At 40.5% G+C, this 18214-nt stretch overlaps 1 protein-coding gene across 5 annotated transcripts in view; it reads left to right on the top strand.

Annotated features, from left to right (window-relative positions):
* LOC102475894 (cytochrome c oxidase subunit 7B2, mitochondrial) overlaps nucleotides 1-6336 on the top strand; it is a 157578-nt gene extending 151242 nt beyond the window's left edge. For all 5 annotated transcript variants that reach the window (XM_014582633.2, XM_006164720.3, XM_006164718.3 and 2 more), the window contains one exon: nucleotides 5945-6336. In XM_014582633.2, coding sequence (XP_014438119.1) covers nucleotides 6005-6247 — 243 coding nt within the window. In that variant the 5' untranslated portion in view covers nucleotides 5945-6004 and the 3' untranslated portion in view covers nucleotides 6248-6336. The remainder of the gene's footprint in view (nucleotides 1-5944) is intronic.
* Nucleotides 6337-18214: the final 11878 nt, after the last annotated feature.

The raw sequence follows: 18214 nt of genomic DNA on the forward strand, positions 1-18214 counted from the left end.
TTTCAGGCTTCTGTGTTTATATGCTTTTGTCTATACCCCTAGTTTTTCATTCGTTTTTATTTCTAAATTATCTTTTAAGATCTAACCTAGACATCATCTTTCCTAAAACCCTAGGCTGAATAGTTCCCTTCTCCATGGACTGAAGGTACACTGTGCTCCTCTCTAGCCTCTCTCCTCCTTCAGAAAAATGGCTCACTGTAACTAAGCTTTTGGAGAGTAGGCTAGTCCTGCTGGCTGCCTTGCCCAGGCCATGATGTTTGTAGTCTGGCCATTTCTAATGGAAGGGTCCTTTCTGGTGACCACATTGTTTTGTTTGTTGCCTCATTTGTTTGGTTTCCAGTACTCAAAGTTGAATATACTTTCAGAAAACATGCTGTAGTTAAAAATCCATCAGATTTAGTCTCAGAGGACTTCTGCTCACATCCTGTCCTGCCATTGTTCTATGTAAAATAGGAATTAATAACTATCCTTCCACATCATGTTCACAGATGTGCCAAATTCTGGCACAATGTCTGGCATATAGGTATATACCAAATAATTGTTAGTTTCCTTCTTCTTATTTCTTTACTTTTTAAATGGCCTTCAGTGATTTGAAATTATTGTTTGTTACCAGCGAGGCTTCAAATCCGTATACTTCCTTATCACAGTAAGATTAAGTTTCAGTATTATTAATACTTCTTCTGAACTGACTTTCAGCATTACTCTGTAAAACAGATTTCTCTTTTATCTTTCCTTTTTATCCTCATAGAATACTCTTTGACTATTTGTATTTATTCAGAACATAAGTATATTTTATTTTATTGCCACTGGCATGAGGTAAACTTTACTTTATTCTTAACTGCCTAGAGAAATCTGTCTCCCTCTGTTTTTATCAGAAATAATCTACTTTGAGAAGCATTTTCTTTACCTGCATTCCATTACTGGATCTCTCTTTTTCATAGTTTCATGTGGATATTAGAACCTGTAGCTTTAGTTCTTTGGTAAATGAACTTAGGACTCACCAATAACAATTTATTGTAGATGTGTCTCATGTAGAATTAAGCAGTATAGAAAATTCCTCTAATCAGTATGTTTTTAGCTTTTACATGTGTTTTAAAAGCTAAGATAAATATAAGGTAGATCTGAAGGCAATTAAGATAGATGTAGTTGATGCCAACAAAGAAGAAAAAAAGGAATGAAAAGACTGCAGTTTATTACAAGATGAATGCCAACCACAAACTACAGGAGTTCCTAAAGGAAAATGCATAATAATGGACACTTTAGGCTGGCTAGAGAAGAAAAAAGCTTTACAGATATGGGAATAGTGAAAGAATGAACTTAAGCTACTAAGGGATAGGATCAATGTCACTAGAGACAGAGTATCTGAATTTCAACTTAACATCATGAGGATAGGAGTAATGAAATCAATTTGTCATAGAGCAGCAGGCAGGAGTCGATGACCCACTAGAGATCTCTGTTACCACAAATCACTCTCTGGTCTTGTGCCTTTCTCAGTATGGAAAAGCAATGTGTGGCACAGATTAGGCTGCACCTGTCACAGCCTGACCCATTTCACCTTCGGCCTACTCTGAGTTCAATTAGAGTTAAAACCTATATACCTTTTGGTGGAGAGATTCATAACTAACAGGAATCAACTGAATATCTGGAACCTCTGAAGAAAATATTAATAATTTGGCTCTACATTCCCCTGTTTGTCACATTTAAGAAGGGTACCACTTACAATATGGAGGGAATAAAAGAGAACCACAAGGTGTGAGTAAAGTCTTCAGAATTGGAAACTCTCAGTGAACAGTTACAAGTTTACGAGTAGTGTCCTCAGGCTATTTTGTATCCGCATTTTCTATATTTGGGCCACAGCTAACATATGTCATTGCTAAAGGTGGAGCACCATTTGACAGCTCATATAAGGAAGATAATTGACAATTCTTCAGTGTGCTTCTAGTCTTTTTGTAGCTATCTGCTTAAGAAATAAAATCAAGGCTATTAAGAAAAGCACATATGATTTCATTATGATTATTATTTTTTACTTATTCTTTGTGTTTATTTTAGCATCTTATGAGGATACCAGTACCAATATTTATTTATATTTCATATTGGCTTAAAAAGTTTTGCCTGTGATTTTGTTTTGTGTCAGCTACTTTACATGCAAAGTTTCATTCCTTACTTTTGTACACCTTGCAGTTTGTTGTAGGAGTATAAAAAGATAATTCCTTAAGAGAATGACAAGACCCAGGGTAGGTGAAAATATTTATAAACAACATATGATAGAGGACTGTTACCCAGAATACACAAAGAACTCTTAAAATTCAATAGTGAGAAAACTAAAGACTTACTTAAAACCAAAAACTTAACTTTTTACAAAATATCTGAAGCAGATACCTCACAGGAGGAATATCCCAATGCAAATAATCTATGGAAAGATGTTATGTGTCATTAGGGGACTTCAGATTAAACAAAATCTATAATGGCCAAAGTCTATTGTAAAATACTAACAATTCTAAATGCTGCAAGGATAGAGAGCAACAGGAACTATCGCTCATTGTGGTAGGAATGCTCTGCTGCACAAAGGGATAAAAATGGAATGGCAAAGAAATTCCAGATCACCTCTCCTTCTGCATGCAGTTGAATGCTCAGATTGAACTTCAAGAATTAGGAAGAAACACACCATCCATCAGATGACAAGAAATCACTACAGGGTCACAAGAAATGTGGGAAAGGAAGGAAATACCTCTCCTCCAAGGGAAAAGAATAACTCCTCTTCATGCACAGACAGTTCAAAGGAAACTATGGAAATGTCTGATGAAGAATTTAGAATATTCATAATGACGAAGCTAACAGAAGTGGAAGAGAAGAGAGATAATGAACTACAGAAGAGACAGGAGAAAGGAACTGATGAGTTCCAGGAGGTGAAGAAATTCTTGCAAGATCTAAAAGAAGAAATACACACTTAAAAAAAGAATCAAATGGACCTGTTAGAAATGAAGGCTACAATACAGGAAGTCAAAATCTCCCTTGAAAGTATTCAAAGCAGACTAGATCATACAGAAAATAGAATCTCAAACATAGAAGAGAAACGCTGGCCTAAAAAAAATCCACCAGAAAGACTGAGAAAATGGCCCCAAAATTTGAGAATAATGTAAGAGAAATACTAGATACCATCAAACATACAAACATCCATATAACTGGTATCCCAGAAGGCAAAGAGATGCATAAGGGCATTGATAATCTATTCCATGAAATGCTGCATGAAAACTTTCCAAACCTAGAGAGGCACTCAAGGATCCAGTCTCAAGAAATGCAAAGAACCTAGATAGAATCAACCCAAGAAGATCTTCTCCAAGACACATTATAGCCAGGTTGACCAAAACCCCAGACAAAGACAAGATACTAAGACTGGCAAGAGAGAAATGGCAAGTTACCTACAAAGGATATCCCATCAGACTAACAGCGGACCTCTCATTGGAAACAATGCACTCAAGGAAAGAATGGGAAGATATATTCAAAGTGTTAAGGGAAAAGCAATTTCAACCAAGAATACTGTACTCGGCAAGATTATCCTTCACATTGGGAAGAGAAGACAAGAACATTCTCAGATAAACAAAACCTAAAAGAATTAACCAACACCTGACAAGATCTCCAAGAAGTTCTCAAGGGAGTACCAGGAAAATTAAATACAGACACACAGAAATAAGAGTTCAAAAACTAAGAAAATAGCCAACTTATTCATAGGGACAAGTCTGTAGTTGATTATATCTCAGAATTTAATCAGGAAGATCAAACCACAACAGAAGATAGCTTAAGTACATGAGACTGAACTGGTGAAATAGTATTTTATGACTTTTGACTAAAATATTGCTTATTTTCTTCTAGGTCTTGTTTTCTGATGTTAAGGATTTTTGTCCTGTCTTGAGCTGTCGATAGGTTCATGTACTTACTATTTGAACAGAATCCCAACCTGTTTCCTGGCTTTAAGTTTTTAGCAAAGTTCCTTAGCATATCTTTGATTTATTAAAGTTAAAACTTCTTTTCTTGAAATTAGCAGCTGAATTCATTATTGAAAGTAGATTATTTAAGAAATTTTGTGATCAATAAAATGTGGGAGAAAGGGAATGGAAAACAACTGTAGACACAAGAGATAGTGTGGGAGGAGGGTAGAAAATGGCAGAGGGTCAGAAATAGGGGTTTTATATATATATATACACACACACACACACACACACACACACATATATTTATATATGCACATACACACACACATGAAACTAGAAATGGAAAATTATTGATGATAACATGCATGATTAAGCCACTATGCAGTATATTCTGGATGGGAAATCACATTTTGTATGCTGTGATGATACTTAGGGAATGAATGTAAATTAATTTTAAAAAGTTTTTAAAAAATCATGGAAATACATGTAATGGGAAAACTATGTATGAATTTCAAAACGTTTTTGTACCAAAATAAATTCATACTTTAATTGTTTAAAATATGAAATAAAAGTAAAGAAAGGAATGCATAATGATAACAACCACTTTGTAAAGCAGTTAGACAGTTTCTTATAAACTAGGCCATTGTTCTTATATGATCCAACAATTTTCTCCTCAATGTTTACCTGAATTAGGTGAAAATATATCCACACAAAAGTAGCATATGGATGCTTATAGAAGTTTTATTTACAATTACCAAGACTTGAATGTAACCAAGATATTCTTCAGTAAGAGAATGAATAAATAAATTGTGGTACATCTATGCAGTGGAATATTATCCAGGGCTAGGAAGAAATGAGTTGTCAAGCCATGAAAAGACATGGATGACTGATCTATGTTATACCAACTATTGATAAATGATGTTTTAGAAAGGGCAAAATTTGGAAAATCAGTGGTTGCCAGGGTTAGCGGGCAAGGACGTACAAGTACAGAGTTGCGAGGTCTTTTAAGGGCAGTGAAACTACTGTGTGTGTTGCTGTGATACCCATATCATTATATATGTGTCAAAACCCATAGAACATACATGACCAGAAGTAAACCCTAATGTGGACTGGGTATTTTGCATGAGCATAGCATGTCGCTATCGGTCCACTGTAACAAATGTTCTGTTAGCAGTTATAGAGGCTGTGAGAATGTGAAGTCAGAGTATCTGGGAACTCTACTTCGCGTTCAGTTTTGCTGTGAATCTAAAAACTACTCCTTAAAAAAATCTCCCTCTCATCTCCTTAATAGGAGATAAAGATCCTTAAGATAATGCCTCCTATGAAAGAAGGGAGATTGAACGTGTAGTAGCCCAGAGAAGAGGAGTTTTATTCTGCCTAGGGAGATTTGGAAAAAGACTCCTCAGAAGTGGTGATATTTTGGCTGGCATTTCAGAAGCAAGTAGAATTTCACCTGGGGAAAGGGGAAGGCAAGTATTCAGGTGGAGCAGCACAGAGAATGAGGAGGGTATTAAACAGGGGAGGAAGGGGAACAAGTGGAGAGGGAGGAACTTGACATACTTCCTGAGTGCCTAGCAGTTCTTACTGAAACCTGGGCTTAGTTGGTAAACTAGTAAGGCAAGTTGGGGATGATTTCGAATGGCATGTTAAGCATGCAGTAAGTTTGGAGTCTGTCTGCAGAGCAAGCATTGGATATTTGCATCGAGTAGTAGAAAACCTAACATTCATTATGTGGTTACTTTGCTGATGCTTTTAGGTTACCGTTTGTAATCTTTACAACACCCCTAGGAATCAGACAGTATCATCTCCGCTGGCTATTGAGAGAACTGAAGCAAAGAGAGATTAAATAACTGCCCAGGTTCATGTAGCTCCTCTGGGGCAGACCTGAGATTTAAGTCCATGTCATGACACCAGAATTCACATATCTGACCGCTACGCTAAGAGGTGGCGTAGGTGAAACATTTAGAGAGGACTTGAATGTGGATCAGATATCACTGACCATTTCGTTTTTCCAGGGTTTTGCGACAGAAGAGACCAGTGGCCACAGTCAGCTGTACTCCTGGTGCACCTTCACAATGCTTACCATGGCCAGGAACACACTACGTGGTCTCAAGACTCGAAGCATTCATCAAGTTACAGCAAGGCAGAGTCACGGGAAGCACTCGCTAGATTTTCATGACAAATATGGCAATACTTTGCTGGCTAGCGGGGTCACATTTTGTGTTGTTGCATGGCTGTTTACAGCCACACAGATTGGAATAGAATGGAACCCCTCCCCTGTCGGCAGAGTTACCCCAAAAGAGTGGAATGATCAGTAACCGCCCCACTTGCTGCAATGCATAGTTGTTTCAAAACCAACTTGTCATATGAGTGTTGTGCTGCTGCTTACAACACAGCATAAATGATGAAATAAAATACGATTGAAGTCTTTAAAAAGTTGTGAGTAGTCATTATAGTTAGTGACTTGAAGCAATATGGTGTCAGTGGCTGTAGATTATAGGGGACTATGAATAGTAAATAATTTAAAATAGGTTTAATAAAGCATGTATTTTTCTGGATGAATGATTTTGACTAAGTTATCTTTCACTGGATATATATATATACTTTTGTACCTTACACATTTATAGTTGGCTAGCAAGTCCTAGTGAATCTTTTCCTAAACTATATTCAAAAACTGGCTATTTTTTTTTCTTTTTTTGGACAGGTTTTTGCTCTAGGATGCGTGTGGTCACCAGAAAGAGAGACAGAGAGACAGAAAGTGAGAAATCACCTCCAAGGCAGAATGGCCACACCGCAATCCCTGCTCCTCCATTCTCCTCTTGGGATCTTGGGCAGACATGCACACTTGCCTGGTGTGAGTTTAAGCCATTGGGTCCAGGATTCGAACCATGATCAACTACATGGGAGTCCAGCAACATAGCCATTACGCTAACTGCTGGTCCCAAAACTGACTATTTTTTATAACCGTCATCTTTCCTCTCCTTGATCTGAACTGGGATTGTTACTAGAAACTCTGTAGCCTGGAAGAGTCCGACCCGGCGAGGCCCCAGGATCTGTCTGAGCCCCCCGACCTTTGAGCTCCGCTTCTGGTCAGATCAACACGTTGGCAAGGCCACTGTTGTGTGCCCCCCCAACCTTGGAACAAAGCTTGGGTCAGTTAGCATGTCAGCAAGGCTGTTTGCTATTTGCTCCAGAAACTGTGGCAGCCTTACTGGGAAGCGACCCCCCTCTGACTCCCCAATACACTACTATAAAAGAATTGCATAGCTCTCTTATACATCCTGAATGTACGATAAAATCTTCCAGGAAGTCCCCGACCACTCCCCTTTGCTCTGATCACTTACCATTAATTACAATGCTTTATCTCCATGGTCACAATAGAGGGTGGGCTAAAGTTCTTTCTAGGCAGAAGTAATCTTGAACTTTGGAAGGCCCTTCAAGATACATTTAAGGTAAACTTAATCCTTTCTTTACCTAAAATAGGATTAGGCCAAAACTGGCTCAGGACACCTCCGCCCTCTCCAAGTGAAATAGATAAATATATTAAAATTCCTCAAATTAAGTTATAAATCCCTACAAAACTATCATTCTTTATTAAGATCCATAAGAACTAATATCTGTTCTTGAGATTTTCTTTTCTCAGCACCATTCCCAGTAATCACAAGATGGCTGCTGTGCTGCATCAGCTGATAATCATCTCTGCTTACTGGAACCACTTTCCGAAACTGCATTTCATGGAGACCCACCTACAATTGCGGAACTGCACTAGACCCGCCCTTAATCAAACCCTGAATAGAATCTATGTTCTCTATTGTTAAAAACTTTATGAGCTGTTAATTGAAACACTAGCCCCTCTCCCATTTACTTGCATGTAACACATTTTCAATAAAAAGGCACGATAATTCCTAGCAGTTGTCACTCCTCAGAGAGCGATCTCTGAGGGGTGTCCGGCAAAGGACATGCACGAAAAAGCATCGAGGCCTTTGTCTTCTGTTCACCTTCGCCGCCTCCGTCGAGATAACCCACCTACGCCAAGGCTGGACCCCGGCAGTAGCCAGTCTCCACTCTCCCCCAAGTCTGTCCCCTGCCTATTCCACCACATACAGTTGTTTTTCACACAGCAGCCAGAGTGACATTTGAAACAGAGCCTAGTCATGTCACTTTTCCAAACCCAGTGACTCTCCATTTTCTACCAGAGTGAAGGCTGAAATACTTAGAAAGGCAGACAGGCCCTTAAGATACCACACTGGGGAACCAGCAGTTAGCATAATGGCTGTGTCGCTGGACTCCCACGTAGTCGACCGCGGTTTGCATCCTGGACCCAGTGGCTTAAAATTCACGCCGGGCATGTGTGCGTGCGTGCCCAAGATCCCGAGAGGAGAAGGGATTGCAGCGTGGCCATCCCCCCTGGGGGGTGATTTCTCGTTTTCTATCTCTCTGTCTCTCTCTGTCTCTCTCTCTCTGGTGAGCGCACGCACCCTAAAGTAAAAACCTCTCCCAAAAAAGAAAAAAAAAAAAATACCGCACTGGCCAGGTTACGTCCTGTATCAAGATGTTCCCTCCCGTTGGCTCCTCGGTGGTCTCCTTGTATGGAATGCTCTCTCCATATTCATTACGACTCACTCCCTCACTTTTCTGGCTTTTGTTCCCACATCATCTTTTTACAAAAGACTTCTGACTATTCCTTTTTAAAATTGCAGTCTCTCTTTTGGCCTGGCTCTTTCTGTACTGCTTCCTTATTTTATTCCTTATTTTATTCTATAGCACTTATAATCATATGACAGTAGGTATATTCTACTTATTTTTATTGTCTTATTTTATAAAATGTAGGTTTTGGGTGTTTTTTATGAGTTTATCTCTAGAATGAGACCTGGCCGATAAGGCCTTTCATTAGGTTAGTTTAATGAATTAATGGGCTAACTTAGGTAATTTAGACTTCCTCTTAGTCTGGAAATTTTGTAAACACTGTGGGATACAATGATTATTGGAGAGTAAACTAGTTATCTATTGCTGTTTAACTAATGAGTCTAATACTCAGTGGCTTAGAACAGTGTCATCTCACTGTCTGTGGGTCAGGAATTTGGCATGACTTATCTGGATGCCCGTTTGAGGACCTCACGTGTCTACAATTGAAGCATCAGAGCTGTAATCCTCTGAAAGCACAACTTGGGGAGGTCTACATCCAGACTCCCGTCCCAGGCCTTGCTAGATGCTGGCTGGAAATGTCAGCACTCTGTCATGTGAGCCTCTCCGTAGCGCTGCTTGCTCATGGTACAGTGGCTGACATCCCTCGGTGAAAGAGAGCACCTGAGACAGAAGTTGCAGTCTCTTTGTAGCCGAGTCTTAACAAGTGACATTCCATCATGTCTACCACATTCTGTTCACTAGAAGCGAGTCACTGAATCAAGCTCAAACACAAGAGAGGGGGATGATTACCTGAAGGGAGAGATCACTGGGCCACTTAGCATAGTTGGCAGTGGAGACCTCTGCCTACTGGATGGCCAACCTGAAGGTCCGTGCTTTTTCGCAAGCTCAGATATATTGGTATTCTTATTCTCCAGATAAAGAACATTAATTTAGAGAATATTAATTTGCCATCCCATCCCATTCTTACTGTTTGGGAGTGGCCCGAAGGTCCTTTGTAGGTGTGAAATTGGTAGGACTTAGGCAACGCTCACTTTAAGTGTCCCCAATATTTCTAAATCATTCTCTAAGGGGGCTAAACATTTTATAGTCTTGCTGGCAATGTGTACAACTTCCTTTTGTTCCATAAATAGGCTCAATCTTAGAGTTGTCAGACATTTGAATCCTTTGATGAATATGAAATAGTAGCTCATATTTTAATTTGTATTACTCTGATTATTAGTGAGGTTGAACATTCTGTTAACTTTTTTTTTCTATTATAAGACTTTTATGTTTTTTTGTTTGGTTTTTGTTTTTCTGCTTTTCTGTTCAGTCCTACTGAATGAGTTTGTCCTACTCATTTGTAGATGTTTTTGTATATTTTTATATAATTATAGCAGAACCAGTATGAGTAGTATAGGATATGGGATTAATTATGGGAATTAGAATTAACGCCATTAGGGGAGCTTGTAGAGAAATCTTTACAAGGCTAGCCTCTGTGTCTGGTATTGAACAGGTTCCTGGTAGGTTGAATGGCTTTCTCTGTCAGGTTAAGTGGTAGCTACTGTCCTCAGCGGTCACCTGGATAAAAGGTCACTAGCAGGAGACCACTTGCATGAATCCCTTTGGTTCAGCTTTGCTGTTAGGGGTCAGATTGCAGGCCTGATGATGACATGACCATAACAGGAGTGGCTAAGTCCTTGTGCGTACAGTCCCTGGGGGACCCAGCGCTCCTGGCACCACACACGGAGATCAGGGATGTAGACCGTGGAAGAAGACAGGGCGTGGCAGCCAGCCGCACATACTGGGGAGTGTGAGTCACTTAGGTTCACAGGTATATGCTTGAATCGTTCCTTTAAAGGAGGCAGTGGGAGCTCCAGACTGCTAGGCAGGAATGATGCCTCTAAGTTCTTATCTCCAGGTGCTGGCTTGAGCCATTTCGATGTGGTGTAGAACTGGCAGCTGTGCTGAGGGCAGCTGAGCCCTGCTTACAGTATGAGACACACCATAGCAGAGAGCCCAAGGAGAGAACTGGTTGGAGCTGGGATGCTATAGGCCAAGGTGCTGCTCCTTGTGAACAGGCAAGCCGGAGGTCAGCAACAACAGCAAGGAGCTGCCAAAGCGCCCAGCCTTCTCTGCTGACCTAAGTGTAAAGTGGATGCTGTTTTGTTTCTCCTTGTTCTGATGATACATTTTTCTCTTGTGCTCAACCCTAACCCTAACCCAAACCAGAGAGGGAAAGGAATACTGGAGAAAGAGCAACCTTCGCCCTTGTTGACACATAAGTAGCCACGTAGCTAGTAATCTACCCTAGTCACCTTGACATCCGCGGACATCTTTCCTAACCATGCCTTTGTTTCACATAAAGACAGCAGCAGAACATGGATGACACTTTCCTTCAGAATTCTAAAAGTATACTATCTTATCAAAAGAAGGCGCAAACTCCTCCAAGGTTGGCATTGTTTTCTTTCTTTCTTTTTTTTTTTTTTTTTTTAAGGTTTTGTCATAGGACACATGTCCTTGCCAGAGAAAAACAGAGGAAAAATGTGATATCACCCCTTGGGGGGAATGGCCACACTGCAATCCTTTCTTCTCCATTCTCTTCTGGGGATTTTGGACACACGTGTCCAGCATGATTTTCAAGCTGTCAGGTCCTGGATGTGAACTTCAGTCTGGGAATTCAGCACCTTAACCGCAATACCACCTGCTGGCTCTGGAGGGTAGACCTTTTAACTTCCAGCACAATGGTGCCATTGCTACGATTCCTAGTGGAAGCCTAAGACTTCTAGACCACCAAAGCCTGAAGTCATGGGAACAGTAAACAAACATTTCTCTAGTGTATTATTACGAGTAGTAGAGATAATAACTTCTCCCACATTCACCTCCTGATTTCCAGACCCATAAATCCTGGCTCTGAGAAACTAGCACCATGTATTCGTTACTCACTTAAAGCGTATCAGCATCCTGGTAGACCTTGCTCCAGCTTTGCAAGGTGGTGTCACCCGACTGTTGCTGTAGCTTTTACTTCAAAAGGCCACTGCACCATTCTGTCCGTGTTGGGGACACAGTCAGACCTGCAGCTGCTGGGAGCATGAGCCCATTGCTGCACTTCATTTGCTGTGAGTTTCTTGGTCGTAGTCAGTGGTGCTCTGTGTGCCACAGTGCTGAACAAGGCGTTTGAAAGTCCATAGAGGAGCACATTTATAGAAAAGTTATAAGAAGAGAAGGTAAGTTTATATACCAAGTATGTATTTAAGAGAACAAAATGTTGCTTTTTCTAAGATGCAAATGGGCCCATGGGATCACCTGGCAATGATGGCTGGCTGATTCCCCTCTTCCCTCATGGAAGAGTGCCAGATGGAGATGTGGCTGGCTGTCCGTTTGTGAGATCAGGCACTCAGCAGTCGCTGTGGCCAGGCTATCCTTGATGCATACATAACCTCGTTCCTGCTGCCCGTCATGTGAACACAGGCTGGCCAGACGAGAGACTGATAGCCATAGGATTAGGTTATGTGTCTACCTGATTACTGAGGTCTTCCTCTGCTGAGTGTCCTTCTGTCAAACATTAAATGGGACATGAGTCCCTTTGTACTTTGTGCCCATTTGGAGAAGTCTAGTCACAAACTTGTCATCAAGTTGCCAGTAGTGTTTCTTCTAGTTCCCTGACCGCCCTGCCCAGCCACTTGCTGGTGCCCGTGACTTGTTATAGAACTGTCCCTCCTGCCATCTCCTTTGGGGCAGAAGGAACAACTGTGTGCAGCCCTTAGGGACTGCCCACCAGAAAAGTGCCCCTTCCACCTGGTCACCCTAGAGGTAATCCGTATTGCTGAAGCTGTCCACTCTCAGGTGTGGCCTTCATTTCTTGGAGAAGCAGATTTAAATTTCTCCTCTGGCAGTTTGTAATACGAAGTTCCTCATATGGCTGTAAGTTTTCATACTGGTAAACTATGTTTGAAATGTCCTGAAACTTTCCCAGAAATACAGCTTACAAACAGTAGAGTCAGGATTCAAACCTAGATCACTCTGGCTTTAGAACGTTTCCTTTTATTTCCAGACTACACTGTTTACCAGCTTTGTCCAGGTATATAGGTTAGAAGTTTTATAGTAGCGTTTAAACTAGAACTAGGAGAGAGGAAGTCAATGTAGACCGTGAATGAGCACTACAGGAGTAAATAAGATCATCGACAGAGCGTATCAGCCAGGAAGTGGGGTAGGGAATGTGTGTGGCACGTAGCATTTTTAAAATGGCAATAGCTTGCTTTCTTGCCTTTATCCTGAATTGCTGCTGCTTTTTATTTATTTATTTATTTACTCCATAAGTCAGAAAAACCGAGAAATAGTACCCCCAATGAAGTCTTCACTTGGTAGGTCTACCCTCACCCTAAGTCAGCCCAGACTGTTGGCATGTGCTTGCCCAGCAAGACCAGAACTTTCCCATATGCTCACCCTTGCAGTATGCCACATATACTGTGCCACCATCCAGCCCTGCTTTCTGATTTAGATTTAGAGTCTACTTCTTTCGGTTTACATGTCTATGTGTGTAGAGAGAGAATGTTTTATTTGTATACTCTATCTGTCCATATGGATAGTAGAATTAGATAGACACATATGCATATCCATATATACTGTCAAGAGCACATGCACATATCCTATAAAGTACATGTGTGTATGTGTGTGTGTGTGTGTGTGTGTGTGTATAATTTTATGATATTTAAGTTTTTTAGGCACTGGTTTCTTAAAACCACATTTCACTACTGAATCTTTGACCCTTTGTCACCTTTCTCATTGGAAATTATATTCAGACTACATTCACACATCAACTGTAAGCCATTTAATAGTTCTGTGTGTTTGAACACTATCTTGTTAATACATTTATCTAATTACCAGCCACAACATAATCCTCATATTGTTACACATACTTCCTGAAAAATGATATTGTTTATTACTATGAGGCAGTATTATGTGACAGCTGTTGAACACATTTGATTGCTATCAGCAGAGATGGGGAACTTCATCCTGACGTGCGTTCTCCCTCCATTTGGAGAAACTGGGCTGCCGAGGCTGAGTTTTGCTCCTAGGCTGCGAGTAAGTATGAATAAGTAGAAAGTGAAAGTTTCCATATCTACGTGCTGTTACAGTTGTTAAAGGATTAAATGTTTTCTAATGTGAAGTTTACATAATTCTGTAAAAACTGGTCTTTTGTCCTATTGAATAGATGTATACCCATGATTACCTGTGGGTTGAATAAGAGTCACTTAAAAATGGAAATAAGTGGCAGCTGGTGGTGTGGTGGTTAAGGTGGCTGGTGCTGATGGTGCAGTTTGAGTCCCAGACCCTGTGGTTTGAAAAACACACCAGGCATGTGTGCATGCACCCCCAAAATACCAAGGACAGAAGGGATTGTGGCATGGCCATCCTTCCTGACTGGTTATTCCTCACTTTCGTGCTCTCTCACTTTCTCTTCGGTGAATATACACATGCTATTGTGGAACTAAAGACAAACAAACAAATGGATATAGAGGGCTGTCCCATGGCATGGTGGTTAAGGCAGTTGGATCCCACATGGCTGAACATACAGTTTGAATCCTGGACCTGGCAGCTTGGAAAAAACATGCAAGGCACATGTGTGTACACACACAAAATCCCAAAAGGAGAGAGAAATGGAGAAGAGATTGCAGTGTGACCATCCCCCATAGGGGTGCTTTCTCTCTCTCTGTCTTTCTTTCTCTCTGTCTCCTCAATCTCATGTACCTTCTGGCAATTTTTTTTTTCTTTTTTGGAGGTAGAAATAGAATCCCCATTTCTTGAGTTTTGGTCTACTGTACTGTTAGGAATTTCACATGCTTTCTAAGAAAAGGAAACCCAGATCTTGTCCCAAGTGATTATGGCAAATGAATAGATAAATAGTGAAGCTCCACGCCAATGACTGGGAGAATTGCTAAGAGAATCAGGTAGGAGAATAGGGACGAAAGGATGGTGTGTGTTTGATCAGTCTGATTTATTTACATGTAGTCACTTCAACAGGATTTGAACATGCGGTCCAGTATTTACCAGTTTTTGCTTCATGACACAACCTTATCAATAACATTAAACTTTTACAGGAATCTGTAGGACTATTAGATAAAGAGCCATATCTTTGTCATAGAGTATTGATACATGTCATTTACTGAATTAGTAGATGTGCAGTGTGACATATTTAAAGATGTGAGGAAAGGAAAGTGAAGTGGAGATCATAAACCAGCTAGTAGTAATCTGTGCTAAAACAAATTTCAGTGATCAAATGTACTCATTTTAAGAGAAGTGTCGGGACCAGCAGTTGGCGTAATGGCTATGTTGCTGGACTCCCATGTAGTCGACCGTGATTTGAATCCCAGACCCAGTGGCTTAAACTCCCGCCGGGCGCATGTGCGTGCGTGCCCAAGATCCCGAGAGGAGAACAGAGGAGAAGGGATTGCGGTGTGGGCATTCCCCCTGGTGGGTGATTTCTCACTTTCTGCCTCTCTGTTTCTATCTGGCGAGCGCACGTGCCCTATAACAAAAACCTCCCCCACACACAAAAAAAGTGCTAGTTTTGGAAATTAAATATCATGATAATTCTTTGTTTATTACAAGTTGGAAAAATGGATTACATGTATGACATACATCATAAAATCTTTCCTGTTTTTCAGTAACAGTAAGTACTTTCCTGGGGGGACGACATTAATTTGAGCAGTATCTCTTATTTTCCAATAACCTTTTACATTACAAAAAAAATCTGCAACTTCATTTTCTTCCCCTATCTGGAAACCATAGAAACCAGTGTGAAATTATAGCTAAGAAGTTCGTCACTGGGCTATCTCAAGCTGATCTCCATGGAAACATTTCACATTTTCTTGAAATGAAAGATCTCCCAATCAGACACAGAACCATAACTGATGGGTGTCTGACAAAGACAACAGAAGAAAGAAGTATATAGATATTTTACTGGATAAATATGCTAGAGAGTTTTTAAACCCCTTTATAAATAAGAACATTTAAATGATAAATATGGTGTAACTACAGGGGAAAAAAAATCACAGTTTTGAAAGCAAGGTTCTGTCTGTTACTCTTTTTACATATTATTCTTTCTAGATTTTTGCATTAAAGACAGTTTCCTGAAATAGTATGGACTTGGGTTTCAGAAAGATCTGTATTCAGAGCCTGAATCAGCCCCTTAGATACCAGCCGCTCTTGCCAATTTCCTCATTATAAAGTTGAGGGAATAATACCTGATTTACAGAATTTGTTTGGGATTAAATTAGGATTAATGCTTAACAGGCATTTACAAACCTTTCAGAATTTTTACCTGGTAAAATAAACATGAAGTATAAATGGATCATGGAAGTATTGATGATGGTGATGGTTTCGGTCCTGTAATTAGTGATTATGAAGGGCTAGTACTGATCTAGGTGATAAATATTAACTATCAACGCCACATTCTTTAATGTTAGAAGTTCCAACCATGAGCGAACTTCAGTAATACAGAAACTAGCCCTAGTTCAAAGCTAGGCTAATCTCCAGTCACTCACTTTAATGGTTATTGTTTGGAGCTTGGGTCTCATGAATGAGGGAGAGGAGGAGCATCTTCATATTGTAGGATTTGGTTCTAATGTAAACCTATTAGGTAAAAAAATATATATATCATACTTTCAGGGTGCTGGGCAGCGGGGCAGCTATATACCACAGTTCCCTGTGGTCGATGCACATGGGAAGACACCCCTGTGTACGCGTGGCGTGCATGTGCCCATGGCTTGGGCTGGCTAGAGCTGGGGTGGACCGCAGCGGCAGGAGGCTGGGAGGCTGCCGTCTCTCCTTGTGTCATTCTTGGAAGAAATCGATAAACTCTATTATTATTATTACTATTATTATATTTAGAGTTTTGCTATCGGGAGCTTGTACTTGCCAGAGAGACGGGAACAGTGAGAGGGAAAGTGACAAATCACCCACTGGAGGGATGGCCACACCACAGTTCCTTCTTTTCTTCTGGGATTTTGGCCATGCACATACATGCACCCAACATGATTTTCAAGCCACCATTCTAGGACTTGAACTGTGACTGGCCATGTGGGAGTCTAGCACCTTAGCCACCACATCACCTCCTGTCTATTCCCTTCCTCAAAAAATATATATACATTTTTAAATTACCAGAGTGCACACACTCTCCAGAGAGTCAGAGACAGGGTAGAGATGGGGAGAAAACATTCCCCAGTGGAATGTAGTTATATCTCAGTCCTGTCTGTTTTACAAGCCATCATAAGCAAAATTCAACCCCAAGTTGGCCATGTGGGATCCGGCTCTGAGACTGGCCTAGAGTTACTTACCAACTGATTGCTGGTTAGTAGAAACCACTCATTGTCTCATGTGTTATGTAAGTCAGTTTGTCAACATATTTTCAAAGTACTACATCTAAAATGCAAATAAATTTGAATTATGCTTCTATTGATTTCCTAATGTGGCAACATGGAATGCATTTGATGAATGTGATAATTGTTCTGTAAAATTAAAAAAATAGTAATGATTTGATTTTAAAAATAAAAAACACATTGAAATTTGGTTAACTAAAGAACCTTATCAATAGGGCAGGAGGTGGCATGATGGTTAGGGTGGCTGGTTCCCACATGGCCAACTGTGTGGTTCGAGTTCCAGACCCAGCAGCTTGAAAAACACACCAGACACGTGCATGTGTGCCCAAAATCCCAAAAGGAGGGAGAAATGGAGGAGAAGAGGTTGCAGCTGACTGTCCCATGGGGTGGGGTGCTTTCTCACTCTCCTCTCTCTCTCCAGCTCTCTCTAGCAAGCACGTATGCCCTGTAACAAATTGAAAGAGGAAGAAAAGGAATGAATAACAAAGTGAACAGTGTTTTTATTTATTAAATGTTATACAGCTCTAAAGTGATGAATTCTTGTGTTATTTCCTAAGAAACAAATTTCAGGATGATCATTTCTGTGATACAAAACAAACATAGTGTTAATAACACTTCACGAAAGTTTCCGTGACAGGCGTAAGGAGAGGAATGCTTTATTTCTCACAATTACATCATGTACAATTTCAAAGCAAGATTACTCACATGACTTTTACCTGTATGTTACATATTACATAGTCTCCCAAGGGAGAGGTTTCAGTCCTTTAGGCTTTGGACATAAATAACGTACCGTGTTGTGTGCTGAATCCCCTTACAGTCCAAGGTCATTAATTAGTTTGTGAAACAGAAGTATTCGAATTTGAAGTGGCAAGGGAAGGAAAGTGGTAAGATAACAGAAAGCATCTTTCTTTCTGTGAACTAATTCCAGACGTGAGCCACGTTCTGTTTGTTAGTGGGAACTGCTCATTTGATAAAGCTACGCTGTTGCTGAGCCAATCTCTCTTTGGATCTGTCTGCACTTTTAATAAATTTGTCTGCTATTTAGAGACAGTGAGGTGAAGCTAACGAGAGACTAAAAATGCTCTCTCAATAAACAAAAGTGTGTCTCTCTCTGACTTACTGCTCCTGTTCAGGCAGACAGTCTCAAGCACTGAAATGCACACCGCGTAACATCCACCTCTGTGCAACAAGTGGCAGGGGACGCCAAGACAGAGAGGAAACCGTAGCAGGAGGGGGATTTACACACATTTCTTAGGCCAAAGTAGATCAAGTTCCCTCTTT

Source organism: Tupaia chinensis, unplaced genomic scaffold (genome assembly GCF_000334495.1).
Source record: "Tupaia chinensis unplaced genomic scaffold, TupChi_1.0 Scaffold143697_1, whole genome shotgun sequence".
NCBI lineage: Eukaryota > Metazoa > Chordata > Mammalia > Scandentia > Tupaiidae > Tupaia > Tupaia belangeri.